General features: G+C 35.6%; 1 protein-coding gene across 1 annotated transcript in view; it reads right to left on the bottom strand.

The window, feature by feature from the left end:
• Agmo (alkylglycerol monooxygenase) overlaps window positions 1-16,921 on the bottom strand; it is a 178,842-nt gene extending 161,921 nt beyond the window's left edge. Inside the window, 4 exon segments of the mRNA XM_087206561.1 lie at window positions 5,440-5,596; window positions 15,217-15,347; window positions 16,803-16,831; window positions 16,834-16,921. Of these exon segments, the coding sequence (XP_087062687.1) occupies window positions 5,440-5,596; window positions 15,217-15,347; window positions 16,803-16,831; window positions 16,834-16,921 (405 nt within the window).
• Window positions 16,922-18,203: the final 1,282 nt, after the last annotated feature.

Raw genomic sequence — 18,203 nt, 5'->3', positions numbered from 1 at the left:
TTTATTTTTTAAAATTAATTTTATTGGTACATTTTGTTACAATATAATGACATTCACCATTGAAATTTGCACCTTTACATAATCTCTCGTTTCTTATTTTTGCCCCATTTCCCTGCCCTTCCTTCAACCCCTCCATCCCTCCCTATTTACAAAGACTTTGCTTCCATTTTTTCTTTTTCTCATATTAATTCCATTCCCTTCTTTCCTTTCCCCTACCTCTCCCACTTCCCCTTCCCCCTTGTCCCTTTTCTTCCTATTTTACATTATCTATTATACCTTTTAGTCCTTATTTACACTTTCAGTTTCTCACACTAGAGAAACTATTGGATATTTACACGTGTGTCCTATTTACTTCACTTAAGAGAATCCCCTCAATATGCATCCATTTAGCTATAAATGCCTCTAATTACTCATTTTTTGTGGCTTAGTAGTACTCCATTTTATAAAAAAAAAAACCAACTACATTTTCTTTATCCAGTTTCAGGCTGTTTCCATGTTTTAGCTAATACAAACTGTGCTGCTATGAACATTGATGTGGAAAGTGTTGTCAAACATAACTTGGAGTGAATAATTACTATAGCACATCTGTCCATGAACTGTAACTCAGCTTAAAATAATAATATAGGAGAAAAATGTTGTTTTTGTGTTTTGTATGGGCTACCACTGAGGCCCTGTTGACTTGTACCTGTTTAGAAACACTGCGGGGGCCCTCTCCTCTTGTGGGGCAGCCTGTTTCTGGAAAGATTAGAAACCAGGCTTGAAATTGTTTATGTAAGTCCCCAACCTTGAAGCTATGGAAAGTCTCTTGTTTTGTCATGCAGCTCTGTAACCTCCACTTGAACTTTTTACTCTGTTAAAAGGTATATAAAGGAGGAATTTTCTTAACTCATGGTCAGTCTATAAGGACTCGTTTCCTGAGACTGGCCATTGCCTGGCAAAAAACTTCTTTCTTATTTTACCCAACTCTCCTGATCACTATAAGAACATTTCGACTCCTGATTTGCCACAACAACATGGCTGCACGTATATTGCTGTGGTATGATTCTTTTAATTCTTTTAGGAAGATAACCAGCAAGGCAATAGCTAAATCAAATAGGAGCTCTAGTTCTAGTTCTTTGAGGTATCTCCATACTGATTTCCACAGTGGTTACAGCAGTCTACACCCACCAACAGTGGAGAAGAGTTCCTTTTTTCCCACAGCCCTGTCAGCATTTGTTATTGGTTGATTTCATGATAGCAGCCATTCTTTCTGGGGTGAGGTGGCTGAGATGAGGTGGCTGAGTCTGTATGGACTTGTTTCTGAATATTCTAATCTGTTCCACTGGTCCTCTGGTCTGTTTCTTTGACAGTCTCATGGTGTTTTTAATCACAGTAGCTTTGTAGTATAGTTTCAAGTTGGGGATTGTGATACCCCCTACCTTCTCTTTGTTGCCTAGAATTGCTTTTGCTATTCTAGGTATCTTCATGTTCCAAATGAATTTTTAGATTGTTTTCTCAAGGTCCATGAAGTATGCTGCTGGAATTTCAATTGGGATTGCATTAAATCTATATAGCAGCTTTGGAAGTATGGCCACTTTCACTACAGTGGTTTTTCCTACCCAGGAGCAAGGGATGTTTTTTAATAGCCTCTTCGATCTTATTTCTCAGTGCTATAGTTTTCAGAGTAGAGGTCTTTGATTTCTTTCATTAGGTTGATTCCTAGGTATTTCAGTTTTGGGATGCTATTGTGAAAGGAATTGTTTCTCCACTTCCTCTTTCAGGGAGTCTGTTGCTCATGTACAGGAAAGCTATTGACTTTTGTGTGTTGATCTTTTTTCCAGCTACTTTACTGAATTTGTTTATTAAGTCTAGAAGACTTTTGGTGGAGTACTTAGGGCCTTCTATACAGAGTATCATGTCATCTGCAAATATTTGACTTCTTCATTTCCTATCTTTATTTCTTTTATTTCTTTCTCTTGTCTAATTGCTGTGGCTAATGTTTCCAAAACTATACTGAACAGGAGTGTACATCCTGTACAGTAACAGTGTACATCCTTGTCTTCTTCCTGATTTTAGTGTGAAGGATTTCAGTTTTTGACCATTTAGTTTGATGCAAGCTGTTGGTTTTTCATAGACAGCTTTTGTCAGGTTGAGGTAGAGTCCATCTATTCCATTATTTTTTAGGGTATTTATCATAAATCAATGTTGGATTTCAACATGCTTTTTCTGCATCTATTGAGATGATCACATGGTTTTTGTCCTTGGATTTATTGATAAAGTGTATTACATTTATTGATTTGCATGTGTTGAACCATCCTTGCTCCCCTGGGATGAATCCCACTTGGTTGGGGTGTATGATCTTCTTGATGATCTTCTGCATTCTATTTGCCAGTATTATCTTGAGGATTTTTGCATCTATGTTCATTAGTGAAATTGGCCTATAGTTCTCTTTTATGGTTGGGTCTTTCTCTGCTTGGGGATCAAGGGGATGCCTGCTTCCAGGAATGAATTCAGAATTGTTGCTTCCCTTTCAATTTCATTGAAGAGTTTAAACAGTAGTGGCAGTAGTTCCTCTCTAAATGTCTTGTAGAATTCAGCAGTGAAGCCATCAGAAACAGGGCTTTTCTTAGTTTGTAAGTTTTTAATTATGTTTTCAATTTTTTTGATTGATATTGGGTTGTTTAGAATTTCTAAGTCTTCTTCCTTCAACTTGGGTAATTCATATTTATCTAGGAATCTGTCCATTTCTTCTGTGTTGTCCATCTTATTGGTGTACAGGTTCTTGTAGTAGGTATTGATGATCCTCTGGATTTCTGCTGGGTTCATTGTAATTCCATCCTTTTCAATCCTAATTGCATGGATTTGGGCCTTTTCTTTCCCTTTTCTGACAAGGTTGGCTAAGGGTTTGTCCATTTTGTTTATTCTTTTGAAGAATTAACTCTTGGCTTCATTGATTTTTTATATTGTTCTCTTAGTCTCCATTGCATTGATTTCTGCTCTGATGTTTATAATTTCCTCTGTTGTATGAGCTTTGGGTTTGACTTGCTCTTATTTTTCTAGAAGCTTGAGGTTCAGCATCAGGTTGTTTAATTGGGCTCACTCTGTTTTCCTAATATGAGTATTCACCACTATGAATTTCCCTCGTAAGACTGCTTTCATTGTGTCCCATAGATTCTGATATGTTGTATTGTTATTGTCATTTAATTGTAGGAACTGTCTGATTTCTTCTTTAATTTCCTCTGTGACCCATTCATTATTCAGAAGTGTGGTATTCATTTTTCATGTGTTTAGGAAATTCTTGCAGTTTCTTTTGCTATTGATCTTCAATTTCATTACATTATGGTCTGATAATATACAGGGGATAACTTCAGTTCCTTTGCACTTACTTAAACATGTTCTATGAGTGAGTATGTGGTGTATTTTGGAGAATGACCTGTGTGCAACTGAAAAGAATGTGGATTCTGATTTTGTTGGGTGGAACACTCTGTAAATATCTGTTAAGTTCATTTGTTCAAGAGTTTGAATGAGTTCTTGTATTTCTTTGCTTATTTTTTGTCCAGTTGATCTATCTATTTGTGACAGTGGGGTATTGAGGTCCCCCACTTCTATTGTATTAGTGCTTCTTTGATTTTCCATGTCCATTAGTATTTGTTTTATATAGTTGGGTGCACTAGTGTTTGGTGCACATATGTTTATGATTGTCATCTCTTCCTCTTGGATTGTTCCCTTTATAAGGATGTAGTGCCCTTCTTCGTCTCTCTTAATCAGTGTTGGTTTGAAATCCACTGTATCTGCAAAGAGGATAGCTACTCCTGCTTTTTTTTTTGGCTTCCTGTTGCATGGAGTATTGTTTTTCACCCTATAAGTTTACATCTATGAGTTTCTTTTTGAATTAAGTGTATTTCTTGTACTCACCATATTGTTGGATCTTGATTCTTGACTCATTCTGCTAGTCTATTTCTATTGATTGGTGAATTGAGACCATTATTATTGATGGTTATAACTAATACATATTGACTTATCATTGTCATGACTTTTTCTTTTGGTTGGATTGTCCCCCTTTGCATTTGATTTCTTGTCATGCCCAATGGATTCATTCTGTTGGTATACTTGGGATTGTGAGCCTCATTATCTTTTCCTAGGATATTGTCTAAAATTTTTTGGAGTGCTGGTTTGGTGTTCATGAACTTTCTAAGGTGCTCTTTGTAATGAAAGTGTCTTATTTCTCCATCAATTTTGAAAGAGAGTTTTGCAGGGTACATCAATCTGAGTTGGAAGCTGTTTTCCTTTAGGGGTTGAAATACATCACTCCAACTTCTTCTTTCCTTGAGGGTTTGCATTGAGAAATCTGCTGTGATTCTGATGGGCTTTCCTTCGTATGTGATTTGTTTCTTTTCTCTAACTGTTTGTAGAATTTTGTTCTTCTGTTGGGTATCTGGAATCTTAATTATTATATGTCTATGTGTAGAATTTTTTTTGATCAAAGCTAGGTGGAGTCCTATATACCTCACTTATCTGTATGTCAAGTTCTTTTCCCCTGTTTGGGAAGTTTTCTGCCATCACTTCTGTGAACAGTTTTTTATGTTGTCTTCACTCTCTCCTCTTTCTTCATTGACTCTGATCATTCTTATGTTATTCTTCTTTGCATCATCTAGCTGCTCCTGGATTGATTTCTCATAGTCTCTTACTATTTTTAAGAATTTTTTCTTTTCCTGGTCACTAATTGCAATCTTATATTCTATATTTGAAACTCGGTCCTCACATTGGCTCATTCTGCTGCATAAACTTTCAATGGAGTATTTAATCTCCTGAAAATCTGCTTTCATCTGTTTTATGGGTTCCATTTGTTTCCTATGTTGGAATTCCATCATGTTCCTCAGCTCCTCTATTTTTTTTTATCTGTGTCCACTCTAGATTTATTAATCATGTCTTGCATTATGTGAAAAATCTCTGCTGCTATCTGAGAAATTATTTCTGATTTCATTTCTTCCAGGTCCTCTTTTGTTGCCAGTTCAGTGAGTTCAGGTGGTTGAGTATTAGATTGTTCCATCTGGTTTCCCTTTGGGGTTGCTTTAGATGATCTGGAAGTCTCGTTTTGAGACTTGTTTATGTGTCTTCTCTTTTCAAGGGTGGGGGGATCTGTGCTGCTGGCACCTGCGTGGCTCACCTCCTGGGTGCTGGGGACAGCTCTGTTCCTTGGCCGCTATTACTTTTAAAACTTTAAATATTAGAATCATGATAAAAATATACCTGCAAAAATTTCATCTTTGTTTTCGTAAATGGCCTCAGATCATCTCCACTTAAATTTCAAAGGAAATTTTCATTAGTAATCAAATATATAAAATACAAATACTATACAAAACGTGCTATTTATTCATGTAATTATTCATTAAATATTCTCTGAACACTTGCTATGTATCAAGCAACTTTCAGCATAAATTTTCAAAGCTGTATTTGAACCTTATGATGAGCCATGTGATGGAACCAGTAGTAGCAAAGGACAACTGCTAAAATGGTTAAATACCAAATTCACAGAGAATCCCAAGGCAAATTGAAGAACCTGTAGTTCTCCCACATATAAACATAACTGGTCACTTCACAGCTCTTGAAAATCAGACTAGAAAATAAAATTCACAAGAAATTTGAATACCCTACTTTAGATATAAAATTATGCTAAAGTATTTTAGATAGCTTTTAAAATTAATACATTCATGCTTAAACATAAGACTCCTTCAGCATTCTACTTTGCTTCTTCTTGTTCTTTAATTCCCTTTAAAGCTTAATATATATAGTATAAAAATGATTCTCATGATATTTCCTTTTGTTTCATAGACATCAAGGAGGCCTGTTGCTTACACTCTCAATTTCCTAGAATTTAGAACAGTCATTTTTTTGCCTCTTCAAATTCTTTTCATGGAACACATACAAAATAAATATGAGAAAAGTGTAATTAATTTTCTGTGATTGTTTCTAAATTTCAGTGAAGAATATAATAAGGACATTTTCTAAAGGAAGTATGAAAAGCAGAAAACTATAAATAGTATTATGTTAGGGTGTTTATAAGTTGCCCTCTGCCTTCAAATACATTGATCCCATAAAATTTGCCTTCAAATTAAAATTGATTCTTTCTATCCCCTCTCTTCTCTCCTCCATCATTCCTTCTTCCTTTCTCTTTCACACATGCAGAGTAGTTTTTAGTTATTTTATTTAGGACTACATATTGAATTCTCATGGCATTTCAATATTTATAATAAACTAGAGTTCTCAAGTCATTATGAAAAGAATTTTCTCCTTGAAATAAGGTATACAAATCTCATTAAAATTCACAATTGTTTTTAATGTCTAGTGCTATGGCTTAAATCTAGATGTCTCTCCAAAGCTTCATGTGCTCATAGGCGGGGTTGGGGTGGGGAGGTAGCTAGATTATGAGGGAGTGATACTGGATTGTGGGTATGATAACTGGATTAATACACCAATTAGTTTATTGTAGTTATGGGTGTAGGTAATGGGAACCCTCATGCTGGGTGTGGGTGGCACCAACCAATGGGCTTGTAGCCTGAATAGAATAAAAAGGGAAAGGAAGGCTCGCTGCTCACTGCTTCCTGTCTGCCACACTATGGACAATTTCTCCCCTGTGATCATCCTCAGCCACGTAGCCACCCTACTATCAACTGAAAACTCTACAAACTGAATTGAAATAAACCTTTCCTCCTTTAAATTGTGAGTGTTGTGTATTTTGTCCTAGCAGTGAGAAAGTAACTAAGGCATCTAGATAGGAGAATATGTTGTGACCTATTCTATCAAGCTTCTCAAATGGCTTATTTTAACTTTCAAAAACATACATAATATACCTAATTTTATAGTCTTATTTAACATTTTATAGTGAAACAGAATAATATTCAAAATAATCATTTGTTTTCTCCTTTTTATAAATTTCAGTCCTTCTGTATTTATTATTAAAATGTAAAGAATTGGTCATTCTCCTTACAGTAATAAACATTTAGTTATAAGCCATCATTGAATTTAGTATTCAAACTTCTGAGAAAATTCTTAAATATTACAATTTTAGATAAAAGCTACACTATTAGCTCAGACTATTATACCATTAAAATTAATCATTTTAATAGTATTTCCCTTTATGGAGTCAGTGTCTATGAATTAGCATGCTACTGGGTACTCTGAAGATAATTTATCTTTGAATTTAATTATGATTTGACTTTAACTGTGAGTTAATAACTTTTAAATGACCTTGAATGTTTTATTACTATTTCATCTATAAGATTAAATATTATGCTACTTCAGGATAGCATCAAAATGCATAACATATAACCTGCCAATTGCTAACAGTTTCCAGCAGGGCTACACATCACATCTCTTAAAACTCACTTTGCAGGGTGAGATGACAGGCTGCAATCAGACTTGCCCTTAGTACAAGTCCTTAACCCAAAGGACTTGCTCATCCTAGATTCTTGCCCAATTCCAACCTAAGTCTTCCTGTGAGTACACCAGGGGTTCTGCTAAAGTTGCCTGGAGCTTGCTTTCAGGTCTTCTGTGGGCCACTCCTCGATCCAGTCCTCCTGAGAGCAGACCTCTGCAGGTGTGCAAAATGAGACCTGACAAGGTGGGCAACAGTCTGATTCACCCAGCCATCTGTGATGCCCAAAAATGCATCCGAGGTCCCCCTCAGGGCAGGACAGGCCATGAGCAAAGGCCGCCACAGAGCTTAGGAGCCCTGAGAAATCAAAGCACTGGAAATATAAAACCTGCTCTTCAAGTTTTCATCAAGGAGATTTGTCAAAGTAAGGGGTCAGAGCAAATTTTATTTTAAAGAATGTTAGCTTGGCTGTTATTTTACATGTTTATATTATGGCTTCTCAGGAGTTCCGCTATTAACATTTGGACAGACTCACTCTTTGTTGTAGGAGACTGTCTTGTGCAAACTACAAAATCTTCAAATTCTTCTCTATTGTCTATTGTTTGGTTATTATCCACATAAAATTCATGTTTTAGGTTAAAATAGTGAATGATATCAATTTTATATAGTACAACATAATGATTTCTCTAAAAGCAGGGAAATTTAACCTTGAAATTACTGTCATTTGAGCCAAATAATTCTTTGTTCTGAGGGTCTGTCTCGTGCACAACAGAATGTAGAGGCAATCGCATTCTCTACCAAGTAGATTCTGTAGTACTGCTTCCCATGCCATCTGTGACAAGCACGTCCCCAGACAGCCAAGTGCTTCAAAAGGTGCAAAATGGTACCCAGTTGGTAACTACTGCCTAAAATCAACTGATCCAGAATAAAAGTTAAAAGTTAAAAGATTAAACTGGAAGTTTCATCTACAGATCCGTAAGTTTTAACACACAGAGGCAAAGCAAATCCATTCATGGACTAAGTCATTCTCTCCTATTGGGAGGCCGCTAAGTTTCTGGCACAGCACAAGGCACAAGGGCACATTTTTAAGCAGAGGAAACATTGTCACCCACTTTGCTATTGTTTCTTCACTTCAATATCTTCTTTCTTAATTTTCTATCTTCCTTGTCAGTTCCAGTGAAAATTGAAATAGGCTTTAAGATACCAAGACCACAATAAAATAAAGAGGGTCCCTGAAAAACTTCCATTTGTAAAACAAAGAGAACCTGCCTGCAATTGAAATACTTTTTTATTTCCTGTACAGGTGCCAGGCCTTGAGCAGACACCCAATTTATTACTCTGTCAAGTGACTTATTAAGGTTGACACAAATCGAGCTGAAATAAGCCCGTCAGGCTACAGTCAAGCCCTCTTTTTTTTCACACTTTAGCACAAAGCCAAATTTTCCTCAAGGTGAAGGAAAAGAGGGGAGAAGCTGTGGGAGTTGTATTCCCTGCTTTCTATCAGCAAGTTGAATATGATCCTCTTCCATTATACAATCTAAAAAATAACTATGCAGTGCCCACAACTAAAAACAATTCACCAATGACATACAGCTGGGAAATGATTATCAAGCTCGGGAAAGCCCTTGATTGCAGGAAATAGCACCTACATTTTCAAAAATGTCCCACCAGAACTTGACTCATAAACCTGACTCCTTCCTCTTTCTCTTCACAAGTCCCTCTTTTGACCCCCAAACCTGCATATGACTCCGCGCTCTGGAATTCACACTTCAAATCCCTAAACCACTTCTCCTGGGCAGAGGCATATAAAATATCTATGTGTAGGACATGTGTAGGACACATTATCACTTGGAGTTGGAATATTGGGTAGCATGTGTCTTGGAATATTACAAATATAGATTCCTTTGGTGTGTTAACTTTGTTTGTGAGACCAAGAACATGATCTGAATGTAAACAGATATTAGAACCCTCTGATTAACCACCTATGTCTGAGCAGGCTTTCCTTCCACTGGTCTATTTACTTCATGAACTCCCCCAAGTAGTGTTTTCCTTGAGTCAGGAGGATATTTTGGCAAGTGAAAGGTAGCATATTGCTCTAATTAGTAAGATAATTTTTATGTGTTTTATACAATATTGTTTCTCATTGCTAGAAATTTGTCCTGTCAAAGTTGAATTACTATTAAAAAAAGTTCAATTACTATAATAAGTTGGTTTGGTATAATAAGCTAAGTTTGGTACTGACCCTGGATGTCTTAAAAATTAAAGCTCAGTTATAAAAAGTTATAAAGCTCAGTCAAAAATAATTTAAAATAAATAATAATTATTTTAAATTATCAATAAATTAGAAAAGATATTATTTGGGGGTTGAAATTACCAATTTATTTTTTTCCAACTCATCTCGCCCTAAATTAACCCATTTCCAAGAGTAGAAACATGACATGGGACCTGTCATCCAGCCTTTCGGTATCTCAAGGTTTAATTCAGAATATGAGAGCATTAGGCAGAATGGACCCTAACATTATCTGGCTTCCCAAATCTCTCATGTCATTAAGAAAACAAATAAAATTTAATGTAATGCTCTCATTAAAACTGTTCAAGTTGCAAAGTAATTTTAAGTGTAAAAAGTAAGTGCCCAGACTCCAAAGCATCTGCCAATTTATACTATTTAAGAACAGTCATAGTTGCTGCACTGTCTTATTTGTCCTAATTATGCAAAGTGTGAAAATACAGTAGGCATTTTTATTTCTAGTAATCTTATAAGCCAGGCAATAAATCAATATTTAAAATGAGATCAGTTAAAACTAGCCTTTAAAACTTCAGGAAGTTACAGACAAATGTATATATTGGAACACATATGGAATTTTTTCCGAGAAGTTTTGTTATATACTTATTTCAAAATCTCTTAGAACTGCCTGGGGAACTTGCACTGCCTGTGTGTTAGCTTCTACCACTTTTGCTCCATCTAGTGGAACACTGATTTTTGCTCAGCGGTGAAATACATAATACAATTTCTAACTTCTACAAACAGGTAAAATCTGTACTACTACTTCTTACTGTGAAGTTACATCGGATTCATCAGGAAAATCACTTAATTTAATGTTTTATAACCACCATAAAATCATATATTTTTTGAAGCACAATGAGGTTAAGAAAGATTTTTGGAAGAAATAAATTTACTATATTCTTTGCAGGAAAATGTATTACTCTATTTTATAAGACGTAAGTCCAGAATGGGAAACAATGACACATTTGTTAGGAAAGATTAGTCTCAGAGTGGCCTCTTCTCACAGTCTTTAGCTGAGATAACATCTAATTACTAGGTGTTTGAGGTACAAGTTAAGAGGACATGAAGCACTCTTCCTAGTAAATATAACTAGCAGACCAATTTTTAAATAGATATTTTCCTTCAATGGAGTATTATAAAAATAATTTTATCGGTGAATGAAACATTTAATATAAGTAGTAATGAAGTAATGAATAGGACCAGATGGCACAAACCTGTAATGGCAGCCCTCTGGGAAACTAAGACAGGGGGATCACTCTTTCAAGTGCAGCCCCAACAATTTAGCAACTTCACAAGACCCTGTCTCAAAGTAATAAATAAAGCATGATCTGGGAATGTGGCTCAAACTGAATACTGTGGGTTCAATCACCAGTACTGCTAATAGTAGTAGTAGTAGTAGTAGTAGTAGTAGTAGTAATGTATTATTCTTAGCATTTCATAAATCCACTTATCTCTTATTTGGACAATGAATAATGGCTTCTTAAGGTTATCATCCAAAATAATATGCATGCATTTATTAGAGTCAGTTATTTCCAAAAGCAGTATTGTCTCTGATGCTAATGCTTCATATAAAAACCCAGTACACAATTTTTCTTTATTCTCCAACCCCACCCTAAAGAATAAAAGTATTGTAAAGAAGTTTAATTTCCTCCTCTTTTTTTTTCCGATGAACTAAAATGTTTTGGTGAGGAATGGAAAATTCCATCGCGGGCACGGCCAGTAAAAGTGTGTATATGTATGACTGAATACTGTGGAGCTGACTCCATAGTAAAAATTGGCAGTGACCCATATGTATTAAAAGTGGAGTGTCCCCTCCTTATTTGAGAATTTACCTACTTAAATTATCCCTCCAACCTATTGCAAGTTGATTTATAATCTGCTGTTTCAACAGAATAAATGAACCTATTAAAAACAAACATACTGTAGATATTTGTATGGGGAATAAACTTTCTCTGGGGAGGATGCAATTCATGGAAGCAGAAACATTGGAAGGAAGTAACAAATTGAAGTCCCGGTTTTCTAGTGAAGGATTGGAAATTGAGTTCTGGTTAAACAAGCAGAAAAAAAAATGTGATTATTTTTCACTCGTTAACATTTAAGTCAGTAGCAGGATATGTTGCAAGTTTTACAAGTTTTTTAAGTAGATTTGTTATATATTTTGTTAAATGAAGTTTAATGTTATAGTCATATATGCAAGTAATTGACGTGAAAGCAAATTATTTGCATGATACATTGTATTTAACTATGATAAATAGAAATAATCTGTTATAACTTCAGGGCTAGATTCTCACTAGGCAGGCTGTCTACTGGATTCCAAAAGACCAAAAGAGATGCAGGACTGCCCAGAATCTGGTTCTTAGGACAGATGGACTTTTACTACAGAAAACGCCTCTTCTGTCCAACAGGCTTGTAAAAAAATATAATCTTGTCTACTCTTAATACTTCCCTTACCTAAAGATTTGAAAGATGCAGCATGAAACTTTTCATAATAAATAAACTATTAGTCTTTAAGGTACTTCAACTTTTATGTAATCATGAAATTGAGACTTTCAAATAAACATTGTTTTTGCTCAAAGTCTGCATACAACATTTCCATTACATGAATGGTAAAGTAGAAAAACATGTTCACTTTGATTTCCACTTCTTTGTCAGAAACCACATGCTTATTTAGAATTATTAGCCAAAGAACAGCTATTCACAAACGGATTAACAAATACATTGTACTTTTTTTCTTGCAATTACATATTTTAAAGTTGTGGCAAGTCCCTGTCACTAGTGTAGAAAATGAAGTTAGTCCCTTAGAGAGGACAAGATTAGCGCTGTGTTAATCTACCCCTCAGCTGTTAATGATTTGCACTGGGATTCCCCTTGCTTCTGTGGCTTCAACTGAAATACTTGTTTTAAGTGTTGATGTCAAGTTTCACTTCAAGTTTTTTGCTGAAAGGGGATTGATTGAGTGGAGTAGATCTTGACAATTAGTTCTCCTTTTTAGTTTACACCTGTATTTTTCAGATAGCAAAATTCTTAAATTTTTTTCTAGATGTCACTTTCAAATCGCTTGTTTTGCTAGGATCTTTCAACTAAAAGGACTATGAAGAGTGGAATCCTCTGTAAAAGAAAACAAAACCTATCCACATTTCTTAATTTAAATTTGTTCTTTACACCTACAAAAAAGCACAAAGAAACACTTTACTGTTCTCATTCAAAATACAGTTACAGAAAAATAATCTCCAAATTCAAGTTCATAAACTTTTACCTTTCTTTCAAAGGGTACCGTTGTTAAGTTTGTGTTAGCTTAAGGAGTGTTAGAGTGGTGGGTGACTGGAAGGAACTTCATGTTCTTTTCCTGAAGGACTGAGTTATTTTGTTTTGGTTCTTTCTTTTCCTGCTCTGTTTCTTTATAATTCTCTCTGTCTCTGTCTCTCTCTCTCTCTCTTTCTCTCACTGTCCTTTTGAGATTTTTTTTTTTTAATGAAAGTATGTATTTGACTCTTGTTTTGTGGATAAAGTTCTGTAGTTTTTGTTTTTTTTTTTTTTTTGGTACCAGGGATCGAACTCAGGACATTGTGCTTGCAAAGCAAGCACAGCAACACTAAGCTAAAATCCTAGCAAGTTCTGTACTTTTTAAAAGACACACTGCTGAACAGAAATATTGTACTGAGGAGATAGTTTTTATTTCTATATGTTTTAAAAAAACAATCTAATTTCACTTGCAACCAAAGTCAAAACTGGAAAAATAAAAGGCTGAAGCATTATCTTAGCTTTGCTAAGTTCTTTAAAAATTCATTCTATGTGAGTAATTTATACCTTTCACACCTCCACTTTCAGGTGCTTCTCAATTATCAAGTGATTTTTTACAGTTGACCAGTCATTTAATTTCCAAAATCCTATAAATTTAACATTCTCAGAATAAGTTACAGAAACCAGTTAGTTTTTGTCAACCAAATCCACATATCCCTTGGTATACTGAATGTATTCATGTTCATTTACATTTGAGGGAAACAAGTAATAGGGAAATTATCTGTAATTTTAAATCCTTGTTTAAGGTAATCTGGAAATTAAGTGGAAATAACTGGAGACATTATCTCCCTCTAACTTTGTCTGTAGTGTTCAACTATACAAGATTTTTTTCAGAGCCATTATTATTAAAATTACTATTCCTAGTATACACATAATAATCTACTTGTCTAGGAGTAAAACTTACTGAGAGACCTTTTAAGGTTTACTTTTATGTATCCAAGCTACCAGTGTATTATAAAAGTATATGAAATTATTTCACCTAGTCTCAGATATCTTTAAATTGTGGTGTAAATTTTAAACAGCTCCACTTTGGTTTCCTACTGGGTGGTTCATAGAAACATTCCAAAGCAATGACGTTTGTGAGAAGCAAAGCTCCCAAAACAGGGAAGGAAGTAAAGGGCTAGAGGCTCAGATGAGAACACTCCCAGCAGCTCAAGATGCAGACTTTTCCGGGGACTCTTCCCCTACCCTCGACCCCTTTGATGAACACTGATATGCTGAAGACACTTTCAATTCAGTCGGTGCTCCTCCTATGCATCACAGTTTCCTCTTTCTGAAAAGCAGATCATTTCTTATTTTCTACTCTTCAGTCTCTTCATTATCCAACTTTATCACCATTGTGATATCATTAGGATTTTTTTATATATATTTACCACTTACCAGACACCGTTCTAGGCATATGAAATAACCCTAAGAGATAAGTATACCTCTTAGCCTCAGTTGCACATAAGCCGGCAGAGAGGGCTAGAGGAAAATAGGTGAGCATCTGAGGATGTGATCATTCAATGTCCGGAGTGACACAGGATTATGCAGGACATAGTAAAGCGGAGGCTAACATAGGGTTGAAAATCAGATGAGGCTCCCTGGAGTGTGTGACTTCTGTTTAAACTGAAGAAATGCACCTGAGGTGGCCAGTGGACAGACTGGATAGCTCTCCAGGTTAATAAATAATGTGTGGCATGAGGGTAAGTACAGGTAGTAGAGTGTGATATAATAAAGAAGACAAAAAGGAACGAGAGAGGAGGGAACGACAGCGAGAGAGACGAAGCTCTCTATAAATTAGGAAAGGAATTCATGCTTTATCCTTAGTGCAACGTGAAAGAGGAAGCGTTTCCACCAGATGCATGTGACAGAAATGTTTGATGGCCAGTGGAGTCATAGTAGAGGTAGGACTAGAAGACATTGGTACTAGGCCAGGGATTTGTGTGACCTATGCTGGAGAATGTCTGGAGCTCAGTGGGCTGTTCTATAAATTGGGTTGGGGTAAAATAAAAATTCCAATAGATAACTAATTCCAATCAGGGCCTGGAGTCACTCGGGTGAAAAATTTAAAAGAGGCAAAGAAACTCTGTAATTAAATAATATTTATGATGATTTTTAAAAAATAAATGCAGAAAAGTGAACGATGAACAAAATAACAATATTTCAAAGACAGGAACTGAATTCTTTTGCAATACACATAGAAATAGATGACTGCCTCATTTAATGGATTCCTTGCCCCTCACACTTGGAAGATTTCTGTTTTCTCATCCACTGATGCTAAACTACTGTTGACCACCTTGGAAGCTGAGCCAGAACACTGGCAGACAGTGATGTTAAAGCACCATGCAACCCATCTGGTGGCTTCCTGATGCAAATCTAACTGACAACATGTTCAAGCACCATCAAGGAAATGAAAAATGGAATTTCCTGGAAAGACAAGTGCAAAGAAGAGATGCTGTTAGGCTCGCTATGAAATTCTCCCACATTTTCCATTTAATCCTTTCATAATTGGTAGTAACAGCAGGAGATGGTATATATTCATCCTAGAGGATCATTGGCCACCTACTGGGCAAAGAAATAAATTATTTTAGATATACGCTAAACGTGTTCAATCACTGTTACCCAGCTCAACAATGAAACATAACCACAGGTACAACCATAATCATTGCATAATATCATTGCATAATAATATCATTGTATCAATAGCATAGCAATAATAATATCCTTGCATAATAAAAGTAGAAAAGTTGTGTTCCAAATTCCAGAAAATATATTTAAAATAAGGAACCAGAAATATACCACCCACCCATGACTAATCTCTTCTCTCTAAAAGGATTTCCTCAAGGACACACTCAATTCTAGATTTTATATTAGAATTACTAGAACTACTTCTAATGAGGAAATTAAAACAGTAAAAGCAATTTTCTTCTTAGAGTCTTGGGGAATGGAGTAATTTTGACGTTTGTTTATAACATCATCCCAAGCGGCATTTACTCAGTTTTGATTTTGCTCTATGTAAGAATGAGTACTTTTAGGTCTTCACTACTGATGATTGAGCATTAGATTAAATTTGGAGTTGCAATATAAATAATTATGATCTATGAAGGTATGAGTAACACACATTGTCTTTAAAAATCAAAAATAAAGAACAGTATCAAATGTTGAAAACAATATGTGTTTTACTCACTTGGAAATTGATAATGAGTTTTGAAGTTTTCTAAACTGAACTCCCAAAATGCACTTTCTGATGTCATTTTTTTCTACTTCTGGCTTGAACTAGTAAGAGTTGGAGAAACAACTTTGATTGGGTGGGGAACTTCAGTATTCAAGTTCTAATTCTGGATATTTCCACTTCCAATCCTAGCCAGGAACCAGAAGTGAAAAGTGCCTCTGAACACTTGAGAGTTTCAAAGAGAACTTGGCTCCAGTTCAAACTGAGGAAGTCAGACTTGGACTGCATCAAGCTGCATATCCTTCATTCTGCAGAACTACTCTACCAAATTAAAGAGGAAATACTTTCCTGGAGGTGGACAAGTTAAACATTTTAAAACAAAATTGTTACAAAGTTTACTGAAGTATAACTACCTGACATTGAGTTTCCAGCAGCTAAATTTGCTATCCCATCATGTCCAGGAAAACTCTTAAAAATTTTATTATATTCTACAGTGACATATAAAGGAGGGAATTTATAGATGAAAATGTCTATATTGCATGGAAATTCAATTCAGTATAAATTCTACTTTTGCTTTATGCTTTTAAGAAATTGAATTATTTTTATTAGCATGTAATAATTTAAAGAATGAAAGGGAACAAATCCCCGGGACATACTGAACTACTTATTAGGGAAGGGGATAGACAGCCTCTTTCAATATAGTCTCACACCTTTCTCAGGTAATCAGGAGCCTCTTCTAGGTTTGGAATGAAGTTTCACTGGGCTTCACCATGAAAAACATCATTTGAATGACGTGTGAAACATCCTATTGGGCTTTTGGGTTCTTCATTCTTGCCCTTGTCTGATCCCCAGCTAGAGAGTATTTGTGATTCAGGGGTTGAAGCCAGAGGTGAACAAAGATGATGAGACGTACAGCACAGAAAGCTTTTGTCAAAGACAAAACAAGGCCAATCCAGGCACAGCCAACAACAGATTCTGTGTGGGGAGAGACAGGAAAACACAAGGACCAAGAGCAAGTTCAGGGTTCAGTGAGCCAAGAAACATGGCATGCGGTGGTGGGGCCGCCCCCAAATCAAAGATACTCAGTGTAGTTTGACTGCAGCTGGGGTAACTGGTCACCACAAACAGAGAAGAAAGAAAAAGAAAAACAACAATTATACCTTAGTAAGCAAAAGGAAAAAAGAGAAAAAGAGGTGATAACCCAGGTGAAAGTCCACTCTGAAAAGTGAGTGGAAGTTCAAGAGTCAAATCACAGGAGAAAAATTAGCTCCTATTTTCATTTTGAAATTTGCAGTGTGTTTAGGTTTATAGTTTCCTTTCCACATCCTATTTTCTGGAGGATTGGGGTGCTCTACATGATAACAACTTGGAAGTAAGTAAGCACTGGTCGTCAGGCTTTTTATTGTCTGTATATTTCTGGATTTGACTCATGTTAACTTTTGAATGTTTGCAAACTAATTTAGGGGCACTTGGATTGCTGTGTAAGTCTGCATCATGTGATGGGACTTGGCGGGCATCACTTCTCTTCTTCCTAGCACTTCTGGGGGACTCCCTGACTGAACAAGCTGCCCAGGTGTCATGGTGAGACCTTATCTCTGTTTTCCAGAAAGAGATTAAATGATTGTACCTTTTAGATAGATGCTAGGGTACTTAATTTTCTGCATCACTAATGAATGTCTGGTGTTAGCCAGAATAGCCTCAGCCATTTACCTAAGACAACTACGATTACCCTTTAGCTACCACTTCAACTTTGAAAAATGTTCACATAGATTTAGTGATGTTATTAATAAACAGTCATGCTAGGGGAAAATGGAAGCTGTAGATAGTCAAAATCTAAAACAAAAATTACCAAAGAAACACAATGAACACTTTGTATAAGTGTAATCAGTTTTGCTAAAAGAGGATATATATGTTTCTAAAAATCACCATACTACACAAAATTGTGCAATAAAATTACAGGACAAATGAGAAAAAAATAGGATTAGAGTACAATAATCAAAACCATCATAATTACTCACAAGGATAAAAAAACAAGCAAAGCCTAGTAAAAATGGAGTAAGACATAACATTGCAGTTAAGACATCAGGACATGCTAAGATAAATACGGCCTT

Source organism: Heterocephalus glaber, unplaced genomic scaffold, assembly GCF_053883595.1.
Source record: "Heterocephalus glaber isolate CG9 unplaced genomic scaffold, H.glaber_assembly_v1.0 deba00000676, whole genome shotgun sequence".
NCBI lineage: Eukaryota > Metazoa > Chordata > Mammalia > Rodentia > Bathyergidae > Heterocephalus > Heterocephalus glaber.
Note: the sequence above shows the minus strand (reverse complement) of the source record. Positions and strands in the feature narration are given on the sequence as shown.